Source organism: Stigmatopora argus, chromosome 8 (genome assembly GCF_051989625.1).
Source record: "Stigmatopora argus isolate UIUO_Sarg chromosome 8, RoL_Sarg_1.0, whole genome shotgun sequence".
In the NCBI taxonomy this organism is placed as follows: Eukaryota; Metazoa; Chordata; class Actinopteri; order Syngnathiformes; family Syngnathidae; genus Stigmatopora; species Stigmatopora argus.
Window position 1 is genome coordinate 8371425 of NC_135394.1, and position 17491 is coordinate 8388915.

General features: G+C 40.3%; 2 protein-coding genes across 11 annotated transcripts in view; one reads left to right on the plus strand and one right to left on the minus strand.

The window, feature by feature from the left end:
* Positions 1-17491, plus strand: part of LOC144078490 (afadin- and alpha-actinin-binding protein-like) — a 38528-nt gene that overhangs the window by 7040 nt on the left and 13997 nt on the right. For all 10 annotated transcript variants that reach the window (XM_077606575.1, XM_077606584.1, XM_077606577.1 and 7 more), the window contains 3 exons: positions 20-1669; positions 1763-1879; positions 8778-8933. In XM_077606575.1, the coding sequence (XP_077462701.1) occupies positions 20-149 (130 nt within the window). In that variant the 3' untranslated portion in view covers positions 150-1669; positions 1763-1879; positions 8778-8933. The remainder of the gene's footprint in view (positions 1-19; positions 1670-1762; positions 1880-8777; positions 8934-17491) is intronic.
* Positions 1245-9432, minus strand: LOC144078494 (vitellogenin-1-like). Its single transcript, XM_077606589.1, has 34 exons — positions 9393-9432; positions 9144-9161; positions 8811-8962; positions 8475-8726; positions 8246-8407; positions 8014-8162; positions 7780-7930; positions 7535-7692; positions 7299-7464; positions 7097-7222; positions 6794-7012; positions 6435-6652; positions 6257-6354; positions 6069-6193; positions 5893-5994; positions 5693-5812; positions 5328-5514; positions 5145-5238; positions 4882-5067; positions 4674-4812; positions 4390-4600; positions 3809-4308; positions 3696-3737; positions 3556-3624; positions 3250-3456; positions 3018-3160; positions 2812-2947; positions 2609-2732; positions 2344-2524; positions 2176-2270; positions 1993-2087; positions 1746-1911; positions 1494-1655; positions 1245-1415 (listed from the first exon to the last, which is right to left on the minus strand). Exons 1-34 carry the CDS (start codon positions 9430-9432, stop codon positions 1315-1317), a joined length of 5094 nt encoding a protein of 1697 aa, XP_077462715.1. The 3' UTR covers positions 1245-1314.

Below are 17491 nucleotides of genomic sequence, written 5' to 3' on the forward strand. Positions count from 1 at the left end.
TGGTGTCTGTGACTTTCAGCTCGACCAAAGCAAATAGGAGTGAAGATGCGGGAGATGCCAGCTTTTTGGTGGAACAGCACAATTGTTGGATAAGCGGGGACGACCACAGCAGCTTTAAGCTCGGTCGGGACAAGAACGGGTCACTTTAAACCAGGGGTCGGGAACCTTCTTGATGGAAAGAGCCATAAACAATTCATATTTTTTAAATGTTAATCCTTGAGAGCCATGCTCCGAATTTAAAAGTCAACATACATGAAAATGTGTGCTTTTTTTAGTCACTCCACCACTTTTAAAGTACAAAAAGTCTCTGACTTCTTTTGACAACATTGTTACGTTGTTGCTAATCAATGAGTATCAATGAGAAAATCCATACAAAAGAGTGTAACGGGAAAAAAAATATTATAAGGCGCTGGCTGTGGTAGTGTCAATGCCATAATACCAACGTAACGCTCATATTCCTGCGCTTTCTCACCAGCAGTTTCCATAGTTTACCTCACAGGTTAGCGGAGAGCCATATGCACCCATCAAAAGAGCCATATGTGGCTCCCGAGCCATAGGTTCCCTACCCCTGCTTTAAACAGTTGATTCAAGATCAATCTCCATGCATTGAAGTGCAGACCAAATCATTTCAGACTTCCGGGACCGTCGTAACGTTGGATGAATATCTGTGGAATTTGACTTGTTTTCTAAGGAGATATACAGGGAATTGCATTTCATATCGTCGTGTTTACCTATTCTACCAAGGTTCTCACTCCCAAGGAGGTTTACAACACAAAAAGGAGAATGTGTTTCGTTTCAACAAGTGGGTTTGAGACTATCGAATGGTAGTTGATATTGTAGTAGTATTTCCATAGTGAAATATAGAAATAATATATTTGTTTTAAGTTTCATCTACTCCAATTAAGGATTAAACACATTAGACTTGTGGATATGAAAGGTTTCTTTTGTTATATCAGCCGGCTGAGACTTGCTTTTGACACTCAAAATAAATTTTTAAAATCTACTGCAGCATGTTTCAAATGCTTTGCTGTGCTATTTATTATCCTATCTTGGAAAGGGTAAGTACCCATTAAAGTAAGAAGGTGTCATTTTAATTGTAGGATGGCCCTTTTGGGCTGGTAAAGCCAAGAACCAGAATGCTTTGAACGTTGAGCCCTTTTAGTTGATGTTTTTCCAGTATATCTTTTCCTGGACAGTTTCCCTCCAAGATGTTTGCAGTTAAATGACACTAATACACTGTTAGGGTCGTTTTGAGATGCAGTTTATTTAACGTTTCATTCAAAACGTTGAGACAAAGTGACAGGGTAAATGATCTTATGCACACTGAGCAGTGCAGCTGCAAGCAAGATGGGCTTGGGTGGTTTCCCTCAGATCCACGCTGAAGTTGTAGAAGTCTTTGGGAATCACAGCCATGTCTGCGCATATGCAAAGAAAGGGGATATGTGAGAAACTGATTCTGTTCTGAACTAGGAGTGGTTTGTTCACGCACTCACCGCTGGCCTGGCAGTGGAAACCAACGGTGACGGCGGTGGTCTTCACGGGGAGACAGCCGGGCAGACAGCGGAGCACGGGCTCAACAGAGAAACATTTGGACTCCTGGCCTTGGACGTTCATCTTCTTCTCCAACGGCACAGACTCGAGCTTCATACGACACTCTAAAAGAATAAAGGTAAGAGTCAGTTCTTGCATCGTAGTGGTTTTAGGATTAATGCAAATTGCTTTTAGCTGGATGTTATTCATCTGACCTGTGTTGTCCCGGCAGCTTTCAGCAGGCAAAACCCAGGAGTGAGCAAAGCTGATGGGGTTCTTGGTCACACGTCCGTTGGAGGTACGGAATTCCTGTCTGACCTCACCATCGGCCTTTCCACAGAGTCCACAGGTTTGTCCTTTAATCCAGTCAGCAACTTTGATCTGCATGGAAACATAGAATCAATCATTCGATCTAAATAGGGTCCAATAGATGTAGTGATCATGATGTAAAAATGAGCTTACCTTCCAAGAAGTGATGTCATAGTAGACCTCATGAAGTCCCAGGGTTGGTGCGTAGACAGAGATGCCCTTTTGACTTGGTTTGATCTCGATTTTAACTGGGGAAAAAAACATTTCTTAGTGAGGACATTTAAAAGTATTCTGCATAACGGCACTGTTACAATTTTAAGAAATAATGAGAGTAACCTGTTGGGTGGCGATATGGGAGATTGCTGGTGGGTACCTCCCTTCCGTTCACCTTCACAACTACATCAGAGCCCCTCGTGGATAGGTCAATGTCACTGAGAAAGTCAATGTAATTAATATTTTTTTGCAACACAACTCGTAGCACTACTTATTGATCCTTTAACTCACATTTCAGCAACTTTAACGTTGAGATGGTTGTGCACATTATCCTCTTTCCTCAACAAGACCATGAACTTCATCTCCTCACTGCAGTCCTGAGCCAAAACTTGGTAGCAATTTTGGGGGATCTCGTTCTGGTACTTCCTGTTGTTGAACGTGACCAATGTGTCTTTGCTGTAGCTACATTCAGCTGAATGTTAGACAAGAGAAAGAGAGTTAATAACATGAAAATGTCATGCACGTTATAAGTGTTCCTTTAAGAGCTGCGTGCAACCTGCGCCGGCCTTAGAGATGAAGTAGCGGATTTTGTCAGCCACGTCTTCAAAGGGTGTCAGTCCTGTGATCGCATCCAGAGGCAGGGCAAGGGGGACGCGCAAAGCCAGTTTGTAGATACTGCGCTGTAAACGGTAGGATAATTGTTAGGAATCGTGCCTTATGAGAAATCTCCGCAAATCCAATGTATTGGATTATTCATACTGTTGGTGTCTTGAAAATAAAATCCACGGTCCTCTCAGATGTCGCAGCCACTGTGAATGAGACCTGATTGGCGCTGTTTGTGGCCTTGCCTCGGACGAAGCGGTCTAGCACGTAATAAGGAATGTAATCGTAGGCCCTGGAAGAGAAGATTTTGTTGATCAAAATATGTTCCCGGCTTTTCGTAAGTGGAAAATGAGTTTGCATACTTCTTTGCGTAACGTGTGAATTGAGAGGGTAGTCGAGTCCAGGCCATTCTAAGGCGGGCTGCTGGGCTTGGACCAAGGAGACCAGTCTCAGCCGTGATGTTCATGTCATACTGTCTGCATGCCTGTCCCCAAGCTATTTTGGCCTTTTGAGGAAGAACAGTTTGCATGTAGTTATTGATAAAGGCATTATCTACCATTGAAAATTGATAATGCAGGACAAGGGTCTTCTCACTGTAACTTTGTGCTTGCTGAGCAAAACACCATCAGCACAGAGCCTCCAGTTGTTATCACTAGCCAGAAAAGCCAGGACTAACTGAACGCGAGCATTAGTCTTGTCTGCGTAGCCAGTGATTTGGAATCCCTGGAGTTTGCTGTCAGTCCTCACAGCTTGGAGGATGACAGTGAATGCAGGAGGAGTTTGACTAGCAAGGAGTTGGTTCTAGGGGGAGAAACAGAAAAGAGAAAGTATTTAGCCTGATGATTGAGGTATGAAGGCTCTTCTTCCAGTAAAACAAAGGTTTTTATATAACCAATATACCTTGCTGTAGATGGCCTCAAAACTAGAACCGCTGCTTCTGCTCTTGCGAGATGATGAGGTAGGTTGAGACTGTAACAACACATTTTCTTAAAATTCAAATGCACCGCTGTTGATTGGTATGGGCACAAAAGTATACATACCTTCTTGTGGTTCCTCTCAAAGGTGCGCGAATAGTTAATTTGCTGTGAAGAAGAAGGAAACATTAGTGCGATTGCCCAATAAAATCTAAAAAGTGTGTCTTGCCGAGCCTTACCTTTGAGACGGGACGACTGGAACGAGAAGAACGAGAGCTAGCGCTGAAGAGGGACTCCAAACTAGATGCGGAGCTGCTTTTGGCCGGTCCGCTGTGCCTGCTGCTGCGTCTGCTGCTGCTGTGTTTGCTGCTGCGTTTGCTCCTGCTGCTGCTGCTACTAGAGCTGCTGCTGCGTTTCCTGCCGCTCACGCTGCTGTGGCTGCTGCTGCTGCTGCTGCTGCTGCGTTTCCTGCCGCTCACGCTGCTGTGGCTGCTGCTGCTGCTGCTGCTGCGGCGACTGCTGCTAACCGAGGATGAGGATGAGGATGAGGATGAGGATGAGGATGACTTGCTTGAAGATGATGAGGAGGTGCCGTTGAGAAGTCTCTTGAGCTTCATCAACACCGGTCTTCCCTCAAGGATTTCTTCTTCATCCAGAGTGATCTTCTTGATGATCTTCTCCAAAGCCTTTGGTCCAACTTGAACCAACATCTCCAGTCTTTCAATGGATTCTTCTTCATCTGCGATTACATTAGATTAGTCAGTGGTTTCTTGTGATTTGTTCAAAGTGGGCTGGCTACTTTGAGAATTGTATGACATACTTCGCTTCAGTGACAAAGAGACAGAGTGACTTCCAACCATTCTGTACAAAGCAATGTCTCTGATAAAAGCAGCGTTGTCTGTGGCGACCCTGAAACAGCCTTTTAGTCCAGTGCCATAGGCTTGGAAACAGTATTTTTTGGAAAATGCTCTGCTCCTGATGGGTTTGAAATCTACTGGCATGTCATCCTGAACGATCTCTGAAGATATGGGCTATTAAAAGGAAAAAAGAGGTCAATCTATGTTTTGCAGTACATGTGTTTCTGCCTTATATTTGAAAGCTCACCAGACTAACAGAACGAGAAGAACTTCTTGAAGAAACCATCTGCTTTGAAGTTGGCTTCAGGAATTTTGTAGGGACGAGAGGGGTGATTTTGGCATTAGGAATGTCTTCAATGTTTCTCACCATTGCGACGCTCACAACCCTACCAAAGGATCAAATGATTGGTTATGTTACCCCTCTCAAACTGAAAACATTGAATGTTAGGTCATACTCAATAGCTGTGACGTTTTCAGGTGCAGAAACGGGCAAAGCCGAAATCTTAAAGAGACCCTCATTGATGTCAACTCTTGCTTTAATGGAGGCTGGAACAACAGCGTTGAGCTTGGCTTTGGAGAACAGGGCAGCCTGGATAACTGCAGTGTTCACTCCCATCACGGCAAACATGTTCACAGCGACACTAGAATGAGAAGATGTGGTTAAGATATTAGAATTCAAAGGATGATGTTTTACTTTACGGTTAGACTTTTTAAACACCTTGGTTTGATCTCAGCCACAAGCTCCATGTTGGTCTTCAAGAGATGGCGGAACTCGATGGGTTCTGGCAGAGCTGGTGTCATGGTTGCCTTGACTAGCAGAGAGTACAATCATTTTTACGCTTGTCAGAAAATAAAATGCATCTGAATTTCTAGCTACTGGTGTTTGAACGGCAGTGCTAACCTTTAATGGCCGCAGTAGTCACAGCAGCGGTGTAAAGGCCAAGCTCCATTGGGAATCCACTAGCCGTTGGCAAGATGCGTCTTACTTCATTAGCCAGGACTGGCTTAGCAATATGGAATGTGGCTCCAGCCACCAGAGCTTTGATAGCATCCCTACCGAGGTCCTGAACGGTTGACAGACGGGCCATCTAAGTGGAAAGAATGCATGTCAATGCAAAGACATTGTGAAATGGTATCACAGTTTAGATTTCTACAACAGCTGCCCACCCCTTAGTTACTGTTAAGTGTGTGACAAGCTTGTAACATAGAACTACCACAGTTTGCAAAAGGTCAATTTATGTTGATCCTTGACATATTTTACTCTACCGCAGTGGCCTGCTTGATTAACTCAGGGGTGATGTCGCCGAAAGCAATCTCTTGTCCTAAGATCTTGAAATAGAAGGAAGCCAGAGGTTTGCTGTTGGGCATGGCCCTCCATTCAGACAGCTGAAACAACAACAAAAGAAAAAAAAAAAACCCTATTAGAACCGTCAGCTGTTATGATCATGATTTCTGAATGACCTTACAGCTTTAATGACACGCTTCATCTTGGTTATCCTGTTCACGTCATCAGCTAGTACATCACTTTTCATCAAAGCCTCCTGAAGTCCCTCAGTTCTCACTCCAACCTAGAAAATGATTGACAATGTCAGGAAGACATTTTACACTATTTATCCAAAGTTAAGAGATTTTAAAATGTTACCTCCAAGACATCGGCAGCAGCTCCAGCAATGTAGGCACTAGTCTTAGCCACAACGGTTCTTGGGAAAATGGTAGCAGCATCATTGATGTAGAAAGTACTGGCAGCAGCACCAAGCATCAAAGAATCTAAACAGAAACATTAGTTAATGACAATAAGGACGATGTAGGAATGGAAAATAATGCTCTTACTGCTGTATATGTCCATCTGAATAGCTCTGCTAAAGCGGAGGCTCAGTCTTTCCAACTTGCGGCTCAAGATTTTGACTGCAACGTTGCAAGCAGCGGCACTGCAATGAAATATTACTAACATTAATTTGTGGATGACAAATTTGACCATAAACATGGTGTGTCTTGAGCGGGCCTTTACATGGAAGCATGGGTCGGGACAGTGCTTCTGATCAGGGACTTCATGTGAGAGTAGGTGAAGCTGGCCACCTGCAAGTTCTCCTCCATCTTCACAAGGTTGGCAAGACTGGTAATTAAACCCACCGGCGGCCGTGTCTCGAAGATAACGATGCACGCTAGCATGCGAAGCTCTGGGTGAAGAGCCTTGTCCATATAGAGCTGAAGAGCCAGTTCCTGGACCTAATTTAAGGAAGAAATTCTTAGTGAAGACTTGTTATTCTTTGGATAATAACAATGGAACTTTCAAATTTTACTTCAGCCTGGAAGTATACAACGGTTTGTGAAAGACTAGCTCACTGTCTGCACAGAATTGCAAATTACCATTCTTGGTTCCTTCTTGGCAATGTTCCTCAAAGCCATGATTGCCTCAGCGTGAACTCTAGTGGGCAGGCTTGTGGCTGGTGTGCCATGGATGGGAAGGACCTTCGTGATGGGCTTAATGCTCATTGGATGGCCAGCGTTACTCAACACCTTCAAAACGGAAATGATCTGACGTGTGTCGCTCTTGGTGATTGCTTCCGCAAGAAGGGCGTGGATGGGCTGTTGGAAAGAGGGATAGTATTGAAATGCCTCGAAAATAGAAAACTAAACACAAAGGTAGTGCTTTGCTTCAGGACTTTTCACCTTAATGATTTCAACGGGGCAGACGGCCTTATCGACACAATATTTGGAAATCATTGTACCATAGCCAAGCAGGACAATCTCAGCCAGAACTGGGTTCTTCTTGACTTTGCTGCTTACTGACAAGCTCTAAAAAAGACAGATCGTCAAATGTTTGATCTTCAATCAACTTCAAAAGTGCTTTATGGGAAGCAGCTTTACTCACTTCAATCATCTGAATGGTCTCGGTGCTGGCTGTCACTGTGTAAAGTGTTGCAATGAAAGCTTGAGGAATCTCCAGATTGGTGAGCTCATCAGACTCGTATTTCTGAATGATGAATTTCAGAACAACAGGGGTTCCAGCAGAAGGAATTGCGTCCAAGATCCATTGCCTGAGAGTGGAAGTGGGTCATTTAAACTTTGAATCTTTTTTTAACTCTGAAATGTTGATGAAAATGTTACCTGTAGGCAGGTTTAGACTTGTACTGACTCCAGAGCATTTGCACATCTTCCAGTTTGGCCACGCGAAGGAGTTGGACGAGCTCCAAAAACTTGAGAGGGGCATCCTCATGGACTCGCTCCACATTGTGGGTGATCAGATGGGTTAAAATCTCAACAATCTGCAAAGAAATAAAGGTGTATACTGGTAGAATTGCCACTTCCTCTTCTGGACATCAATGACCTCCAAAATAAGTCGAACTGGCTACCTGAGACTGAATGTTGGTGATCTTCACCAGCTGAATAGGTGCTTGCAGCAACTCAGTGGAGAATTCATACTTGACGGAGCCACGTGGACGATACTCAGCCCGCACGGGTTTCAAGGGGCTATTCTGGACCTCGACGAAAACCAAACGTTGCCTAGGGAGTAATAAGAAAAAAGAGGAATTCACTGTTTGATCACCTCCTGAATTTGACCTAGCTCTTATTTTCCATTTTCATACTTGGTTTCCATTTGAGCAGCTCCATTCATCTCGGAGAAAGGTGTGAACTGAATGAGCTCATTGACGGATGCTTCCAAGATCATGATACCGTTGGGGACTGTCTTCAGAACGTAGTTGTAAGCCGTTGCACCTTTCAGGTTCTTAGAATCCTGGATGATAAACTGTAATGTTAGCCTGCCACTATCTCTCCTACCATCATTCTATTCCATGCAAAGAGTTATCATGGAGTTACCCTCTGACACTTGGGACATGTCTCAGTATAGGCCAACCCGATGTCCTTCATGATCCTTTCCTGACAATGGTTCAGATCTCTGGTCTTTGTCAGGAGGATACGTTCAGCCTTCTCATCTTCAGTGATGGCGTAGAAGGTCTTGCACACGCCCTGAGCTCCGGCCTTAAGAGAAAAGAGAACGTTTTTCAGAATTTGTGGTGATGGAGCCGTAAGCAAAACATTTGTTTACCTCCTGCATCTCATAGACATTCTGTGTCTTCTTCACGTTGAGCTGCAGGACATTCAGGATACCTCTATAGATGTTCAGCACCATGACTGGGACTCCCTCAGGTGCGAACATTTTTCCGACAACACCGTTGGAGTACTCAAACTTGATGGGGATCATCAGCTGAGGCGCCAGGACCGAAGTCAACTTGGGGGCCGGGGTGAAAGTATCCTTGGGCCAAACATCACTGTACTCGAAGAACTCTGGTTCTTCCAGCTAGAAAGTCACGGACAAGACTTTGTTAATCATGGTTCTTTTCTCACTTAGGTCTTGCATGAGTACCAGATGGAGCTACTTCACCTTGAGCATGAACACATTTGGTTCAACGGCGCTGATGAGAACTTTGCTTCTCACTTTAAGTCCAGCTCTCGCCAACCCTTCCTCCGGTAGACCGCCCAGGAGCAGTGTCTCATATTTGTACACGTAAGTCTTACCAACGGCAAAGTCGGGGGCTTGAAAAGTAAAAATATCAATCACAACGTGAACAGATTACCAATGAAGATACTTGATTTTTATGCAAAACAGGACAAAATGATCTTTTCTGTGTTTAAAACCCCCCCAACTAATTAGATGTTGCTATTCTAAGACATGCACAATCAATGTTGTTTTGTAAAAGTCTAAATTTAAACTTACCGAATTGATGTTGACAGGCTAAAAGGAATAAAAAAGGACCGGTATTACTAATGACATCCAAATTTAAAATAAGACTAACTTTGCAGGCTATCCTTTCAAATGAAAAAAAAAACCTAATAGTTACTTTGTCAAAGTTAGCAGTTTTAGCAACATTCTAAAACAACTCTGTAGTAGAATATTAGCTGATAAAATGTGAATAGTAGAAAAAAGACAAATAAAATTTTAAAAGTGAATGAGAGAAACACTTACCCGCAAGGGCCAGAGTCAGGGCAAGCACAACCACTCTCATGGCTGGTGGGTCGTACCTTTCAGCACTCGGAACCCACCTTTTATAGCGAAAAATTGGACTGCCCAGCTATTTACTTGGTCAAAGTCAAGCATCATTTGTAAATACTTGCTCTTTCTTGAATCTGAGCCAGTAAAAAAAATACTTGCAATAATACGTGTACATTAGTTCAAATGATTTATGCCATTGCCTAATTCCTAGTGATGAGTTTTTTAATAAGTAGCTTTTTCATTATTTTTTAATGGAAATGATATTATAAGTTGTGTAAGAGCTAAAGACTGAATGTATTTCTGTATTTGCATTGGGTTTTTTTTTAATTAATTACCCTCTTACAGTTTATTATAATGCTCGAGAGTTATGTAGAAGTGAACATGATCTTTTACAGTCAGTATATTAATCATTTTTGTCGCGCAAATGATTTAATTTTTCCCAAACAATGATAAATTGCATTGCACATTGCATTAATTTATGACAGAGTCAATGTATGAATAACATTTGAATTTATTTGATGGCATGAAGTTTGTTTCTGTATTGCAATTGGAATTATATAAAGGTAGTATTTATTATTTTATTTTACTAGAACACAGATAGTTTTGTAATTATATTTCTTACATTTAATGAATTTAAACAGATGTGTGACAAAATCCAAAATCAGTTTCAAAGTTCACACAAATAGGGCACAATGACCATGGTTGTTTGCTCACTTTATTTGATGTGGTCAGTGTGACCATGACATTTTAATAGCGGTAATTATCAAAGACAAGGTATAGATAACTGAAAGAAAAAAAAGGAATGAATAAAAACATGGGAGGAACGTGAATCAACAGATTGGCTTTGATTCACTTTCTTCACAAGGCCATGAATGAAACTTTAGTGGCGTACAGTCATGTTTGATTCAATCCAAACTTCTCCTTAACATGTTAATGACAGCACAGGAAAAAAGGATAGTAAGATTAAGCAGGCACATAAAGACAAACAAAAATAAGGCAATATGTTCAAATACAATTTCAGTGATCAGGTCATGGCAATCTGGAAAGGTTGAATTGAAGTGAACAGGAGTCCAGTCATGTCAATTCGACCTTTGCAAAAGATGCGAAGACAATCACTAGACAAGAATATTTGCGAAAATATAAACGCTGGGAAACTGGCATCTTGATTTCAAATTTGCTAAAAATGCAAAAAAAAAAAGTTTTATTTAACAAATAAAAGCCTTACTATACATGGTCAACTTTTTTGGGGAAAACGTTGCCTTAATATAAACAAGTTTTTTTTTAAAGACAAAAACCCTTGTTCAACATGCTTTTTAATTATTTATTTTTATACAACCAACTATACATGATCTTTCTTTGAACAGACAAAAGCCTCAGTATGTTTTTTTTTAAATGAAAAAATAACCTTTTTATATGTGGCTTAAAAAACCTTACTATGCATTGCGATTTTTTTAAATAACAAATAAAAGTATTATTGTGCATGGTCTTTTAATGTGTAAAAAAATCCCTAATATATTTAATCTTTTTCCACAAAAAAGCCTTTCTATGTATGGTCATTGTTTAAGAAAAAAAGCCTTACTGTACATGATCTTTTTTTTAAATACATACATGGTCATATTTTAAGAGTAAAAAAGGCAGGGTCTACTTTTTAAATTGAAAAATAGCCTTACTATACATGGTCTATTTTACAAAATGAAAAATAGCCTTTTTACACACAGTCTTTAAAAAATAAGTGTTTTTAACAGATAAAAGACTTACTATACGTGGTCTTTTTTAAAATACATACATGGTCATTGGATTGGATTGGATAACTTTATTCATCCCGTATTCGGGAAATTTCATTGTCACAGTAACAAGAGGGTGAGAATGCAGATACAGGAAAGACATAGTTACACATAGTTAGTTAGACAATACAGTCGCAAAGGCCGCAGAACAACAAAGCAAAATATTTTAAGAGTAAAAAAGGCATGGTCTACTTTTTAAATTGAAAAATAGCCTTACTATACTTAGTTTACCTTTTCTAATCAAACTAGCCTTGCTATACATGGTCTATATTGCAAAATGAAAAATAGCCTTTCTACAGTCTTTAAAAAAACTTTTTTAACAAATAAAAGACTTACTGTAGACAGTTTTTTATGAGAAAAAATAATATGGTACATTCATTCATTCATCATCTGCACCACTGGGTTACTGGAGTTGACTGTCTCCTTGTGCGCTGCAATTGGTTGGCCACCATTTCAAAGTGACCCTCACCTTGTGCCAATAGTTGACCTGGGTAGTCTCCAGCACCCCCTGCCTCCTTTGTGAGGATAAGCGGTGTGGAATATGAAAGAGAAAAAAAAGCCTTACTATATATACATAATCTTTTTTAAAGGAAAAAAGGCCTTACCATAGTACATGGTCATTTTTTGGGACAAATAAAAGCCTTAATACACATAGTCTTTTCTAAAGGAAAAACACATTATAGATTGATATATAGTTGCTTTTGAACAAATGAAACGCATGAGGTGAGCAAATGAAGGTCAAAGTATGCCACTGTGCCCTCTCCACACTTCACTTGATTCAAACAGTAACTTCAATTTTCTAATGTACTAGTAGTCCAAATCTAATTTATTTTCATGTGCTTAATTATTTGCTTCATATTGTATGTGTCCCTATTTCAGCCACGTGTTCATATTTAGGATATTCATCATTTGGAAAAGACCTTTCATTTCTGAGAAAAGTATTTTAAGTATGATAATAATTTAGCATAGTGAATGTTTTTGGAGAATCAAATTTTACCCAATCAACTGTATTTAGATTTATATTCATGTTGAAAAAGTTGTAGGCAGTTCATTAAGTATTTCAGGGACAGTGGTCACTGCAGTGGACAGCTCCTCAAAAGTTGGCATGTGAACTCTTTATTTGGGCAAATGACTAATTATTATTATTATTATTGTTGTTGTTGTTGTTATTTTATTATTATTTTTAATTGTAATGGTTATGTGTTATGGTTTATGGTTATGGGTTAGTGTGTCTGACACCTCTAGTCCATCTTGTGTACGTGTGGGCAAATTGTGAAATCTGCATCGAATTCATTTAAATGCTGGCGCATGGACCATACAATTAAATGAACTAAAATACAGTAATCCCTCGAATATTGCGGATATTGTAGACCAAACATGACTGCAATAATCAAAAAACAGCAAAGTAGGATCACCCCTTGTTGGGGTTATTCATTATTATAAATGTGTTTGCAATGAATATAAAGCTTATTAGGAATAGTAATGCTCATCCTAAATGTGTAACTATATTAAAATGTGTTGATCGCCTCCAACGAAGACAAACGCTTACGCCAAGGTCGCTCTCCAGGACAGCGAGAGATACAAGTTCCAAAGGACATAAAACAATCCACTGAGTTCTTGCTCCGAGGACTGATTACTGGAAGATACGCGTCGACCTCTTCCCCAGATGCGAGTTCACAATGAAGATCGGTGAAGGACGCTTAAATTGTTGTTGGGTCAGCGGATGGCTATCAAGCATATTGTTTTAATTTGTGACGCTAGGTTGACACTTGGGTTGCTTGATTATGGAATTGTTTTGTTTTCTTGCTCACGCAAATGGAATTGTTTTGTTTTCTTGCTTACGCAAATGGAATCAATAACCTTGTAATTGTTTTGATTTGAAGCCTTAAATGGGCAGGACATAATGCCGTTCTTTAGAATAATCTTGGGTGGGGCGAGCTGCCGGATGTATTCTCTCTTGCAAGAATTAAATGGGATGTGACTACAGATGCCTTTTTTATTGAAAGCTGAATTGGAAAAACCTAAGGAATAAACTTACAATTGGATGAACCTAACATTTGGTCCTTCGAGCCTGTGGTCAAGATACCGGAGCAGAATCCAGGTCGCTTCCGTTCGATATCTGGAAAGACCGTGCACGGCGCTTAAATACCCTTTTCCGGGCTGGATTACTCGACGAGGCGACTTGGGTTCTCGACGGTTGACGACTAACACTCTGAAAGAGACATCTGGTGTCATATCTGGTAAGTCCATTTTTTTTAAATGTGACTCGCGTCCAGGGGACTGCGACTCGCGTCCAGGGGACTGCGACACGCGTCCAGGGGACTGCGTTACAAACCCTGGGTATACTAGTCGATGCCAGGTAACGAGACAGAGCATGAGTCTATAAAACTTGGGGCAGTTCGGGGTGTCCTGTACTGTGGTCCGGAAAGGTACAAATATAACTCTGACAGTATATCAAGCTAGGGTATACATTTGTGTTGCGTGTGTTACGTGTTGCGTGTGTTACGTATGTCCTTCCGCGGAAAAAGAAATTTACTAACTGATAACTGAGTGCACGCGAGCTCCATCCAAAGATGGGCAGCTCGAATAAAAAAGCGGCTAGAGACGACGATCCAAAACAGCGTCTGCCGTGTAGAGATTGAAATTTGTTGAAAATCAAAGCGCTACAAGGGTTAAACACCTAAATTTATGGATAAACAAATATGGGTTTACTGGCCAGCTTAAATATGCATGAAATATTAAAACCTGCAGGATAAAATAGGCACTAAGCATAGAAGTAATCTATATAATATGTGAAGGGAGATACAAGCGAGGCGGCTTGTTCCACAGAAAAAAGGAGTGATAAAACGGGTCCGTTGTGTGAAATAAAAAATAAAAGATAGCGCGGGCTACTCGGCTGACGGGCGAGGATAGGAATGTAAGCCAAGAAGTGGGGAAAAAAAAAAAAAAAAAAGTAAATCGGGTTTTCAAAAGTACTATGTGCGTGATTGCCTGGACAAAAAGTCACTAAAAACAAGGCAGGCCTGCTCAAAATGATTTGAATGAGGATGTTGAGCTAAATTTTAAACCAGAGATCACATTCTTTGTGAATGAATTCAATTGGAATTTTTTGTATGATGCTGAAAGTTGTAAAACGGCAATTAAAATGGTTATTTCCAAGTCCTAGGCATACTTTGTTAATAGTACCTAAATGTACTGTCAATTTAATGGAATGAAATGGCTTATTGCGGATTATCTTGGTTTTATCCTGTCAGCGGGAATATTTTGGTTAACAGAAATACAAAACAGCAAATTAAATGTTTAGCGGGGTTGCCAAAACTGCGTTTTTTTGTCATACTCTAAACTTGCCAAATAATGTGTTGATTGGGGGGAAGCGCTCTGTTTTGGTGCGGCTGATTTGATGGTGTTGGACATTATAATACAGTATGAATGTCAACATTGATAAGCTGCTTCTGCAGCGAGCGTGAAGGTCACAGTCAGCGGCTAAGGGCGCGCTTCCGTTTAAACATTTCAGAATAAGAACAATCATGGTCTGCAAGGGATGCATGGTTCCGCAATTATCTTCGCATTTATTTTTGGGATTTAATAAGAAATAGTTTTCGAGGTGATAGAAAATCTGTTTGGCAAAGATTGATTTGGTAAAAACTTTGGAATTGGGAATAAATACTATTATTATTATTTTATTTTTTTGTCTTGTGAAGTTCAAAGGGCTCTTGATTGAAGAGAGCTAGTTTTGGAGGATAAAACGATATTATTACAGTTTTTGAATGGTTGGTTTGTTCAAAATACTTCAATATAGGTGATTGGCTGGTTTAAAGAAAAATGAATGGAATTTTGGTTTTGTTTTTTTACAATATTATGGCATATTGGTTACAATTTGTGGGTCCTTTATTAAGCATTGAAAAATTGTAATTAGGAAATGCCTAGTAAAAGGTTGATTTCTCTAATTTAATTATTGTAGATTTTCCTTGTGGTAACGGAGAGCTATAAAAAATAGCTCTTATCTTAAGTAAACATAGTATGGGGTGATTTACAAATTATTTTTTAGGTATTAAGAGTTATTTGGTTGTTAAAGAGATCAGACATGAATTTAACAATGCAGAAATGGCATGAGAAATTTCGTGGCATTCGTCCAAATTATTAGGTAAATTGAACCTGGCTGGGGTAGATAAGATAATTGGTTAAGGATAGGCATAGTTTCCCTAGAAGAAACATGGAGCGTCTTTAGGTGCACAAAAGACTTTCCTTGTTTGACCTGAAGGGGGCGTATGCTTTGGTATAGGGCATATTGATGACTATTGGGACGTTATTACTGTCTATTGCTTTAGAGGCATACACATTAAGAATTTAGCCAAAACTTACTGCATTGCAATTATGGGGTTAATACACCTGAATGTTACGGTGATAACGATTGGCAATAACAAGCTTAGATAAAGGGGAATATCTACAAAAAAAAATAAATAAATAAAAAAAAAAAAAATAAAAAATAAAATCTAAATTCAGGTGGGGCCTTTCATGGTGTGAAACAAGTGATGAAATAATGTCTATGTTTTAAAAATAACATCTCCAAATTATAAAATATCAACCTTGGAGAAATGCTTTAAGTAGATGGGTTGACTAGAATGGGCAAAATTCGATAACATTGAAAGGGGGGTAACTTAATGCAGAACAATGAGATATGTGGCATGTGGATCTAATACATTAATTATCTAGTTTCTTCAGGCATCAATTTTGCGGTTGGAGGATCTACTAATGCGGAGTGGATCCAGACCTTCCGGAGTGTGGAGTATTCCTGGTGTCCTCAAGAAGTCGTAGGTTTTCTCTGGGTACTCCAGTTGTACTCCAACAAACCAAAATTGTGGATGATTGGGGGAGCACTCAAAGCAAATTCCTTGATTATGAGTGCGAGCGTGGATGAGTGTCTGTCTTTTGTGTTTCAATTGGCTAGCCACCAAGATATATCAATATTCTAATATCAAGGTGGAATATTTCTGAAATCGCTGATAAGCCTTTCAAGGACGGTGGTGGCAGAGTAGGACAGAAACAAAAAGAAAAGAATTTCGCCAAATGAAATTTTTTGATATCTGCAATGCGAAATTTTGGGAACCTGGGGGACTAAACAAAAACAAAAGACTTATCTGGGAGGGCTGCCATTTTTAGTCATGGTAAATTTCATGCCTCAAAAAAGGGGGAGGTTATATATATTCAATCTATATGCAGATATATGGCCAAAACACGGGCGATTCCCCCTTATGTCAAGCTACAAAAGCTACATATCCATTTCAAAGGATACACATGGATTTTATAGAATATGTGTGGTACATAACAGTCCTAAAACAGATTGGGGAAACCTTGTTGCAGAAACTGGTCTAGATTGGCAAGCTTGGATGACACACCCGTGCGAAAAAACCATCAGGCCTTCGATAAAATTAAACCATACGGTGGGGGCATTACAAATCATTATTCAGACTGACAAATTAACTTGTGGATCCTTGTCTGACGTTTTTCCTAAGTCCATGGACAGGTGGAGAAAATCGTCAGAGATGGAAACACCCGGATTCGCCCTAGTAAAATTAAAATCTGAAATGACCAGAGAATTCATTTCTGCAACGGGGAGTTCCCAAAACGGGAGGCGGTAAGAAAAATTGGTTATTGTTGATGGAAAATGCAGCTATTACTATAAATCAAACCTGCATAACATGTATGGGGCCCCGCCCTCTCTTACGAGTAGTACCCGCGCAAATTACTCCTGATTGTGTAATGGAGATAATGACAAATGAAAATGTAAGCCCCAATTGTGAGAAATGGAATAATGTCTACCCAGTTACAAGAACTTTTCAACACATGTCGCTTTTAAATCATTTTACCTGCTTAAAACCTTACAGGGCATGGTCTGAAGCTGGAGGCGATAAATGAGACGTGGTGTGCCCACGTCCTAAAACCGACTACACCCTGGTACCACGTTCTGACCTATGGTGGTGGTGGGGTCAAAACAAATTATACGACTCCTGCCAAAATGACAGCAGGACTTTGTGCCTTGGTCTCACTGCTATTACCAGTGTCTGTTTTTCCATCTACAGTAGAGGAGATACAATTGGCTGCACAGAAATCCGGTATGATGGCGGGCCCCTCGCGACGGCGTCGCATGGAGAGAGGGTGATCCGACATACATTGATGATGAGTATAAGTTGGCTAATCAGATCGCAGCAGGTTGGGAGTATATTTTTTTCTTTTAATTACTCCAAACAAAATGTTGATTGGATAAATTACCTGCATTACAATGTCAAA

What these genes read in the sequence shown, in the direction of transcription:
- LOC144078494 (XM_077606589.1), bottom strand. Translation starts at nt 9,432, where the DNA reads ATGAGAGTGGTTGTGCTTGCCCTGACTCTGGCCCTTGCGG. An exon ending in CAAATGTGTTCATGCTCAAG is followed by an intron (nt 8,727 to 8,810) that starts GTGAAGTAGCTC and finishes GTGACTTTCTAG; the next exon opens with CTGGAAGAACCAGAGTTCTT. An exon ending in TAATCAAGCAGGCCACTGCG is followed by an intron (nt 5,515 to 5,692) that starts GTAGAGTAAAAT and finishes CTTTCCACTTAG; the next exon opens with ATGGCCCGTCTGTCAACCGT.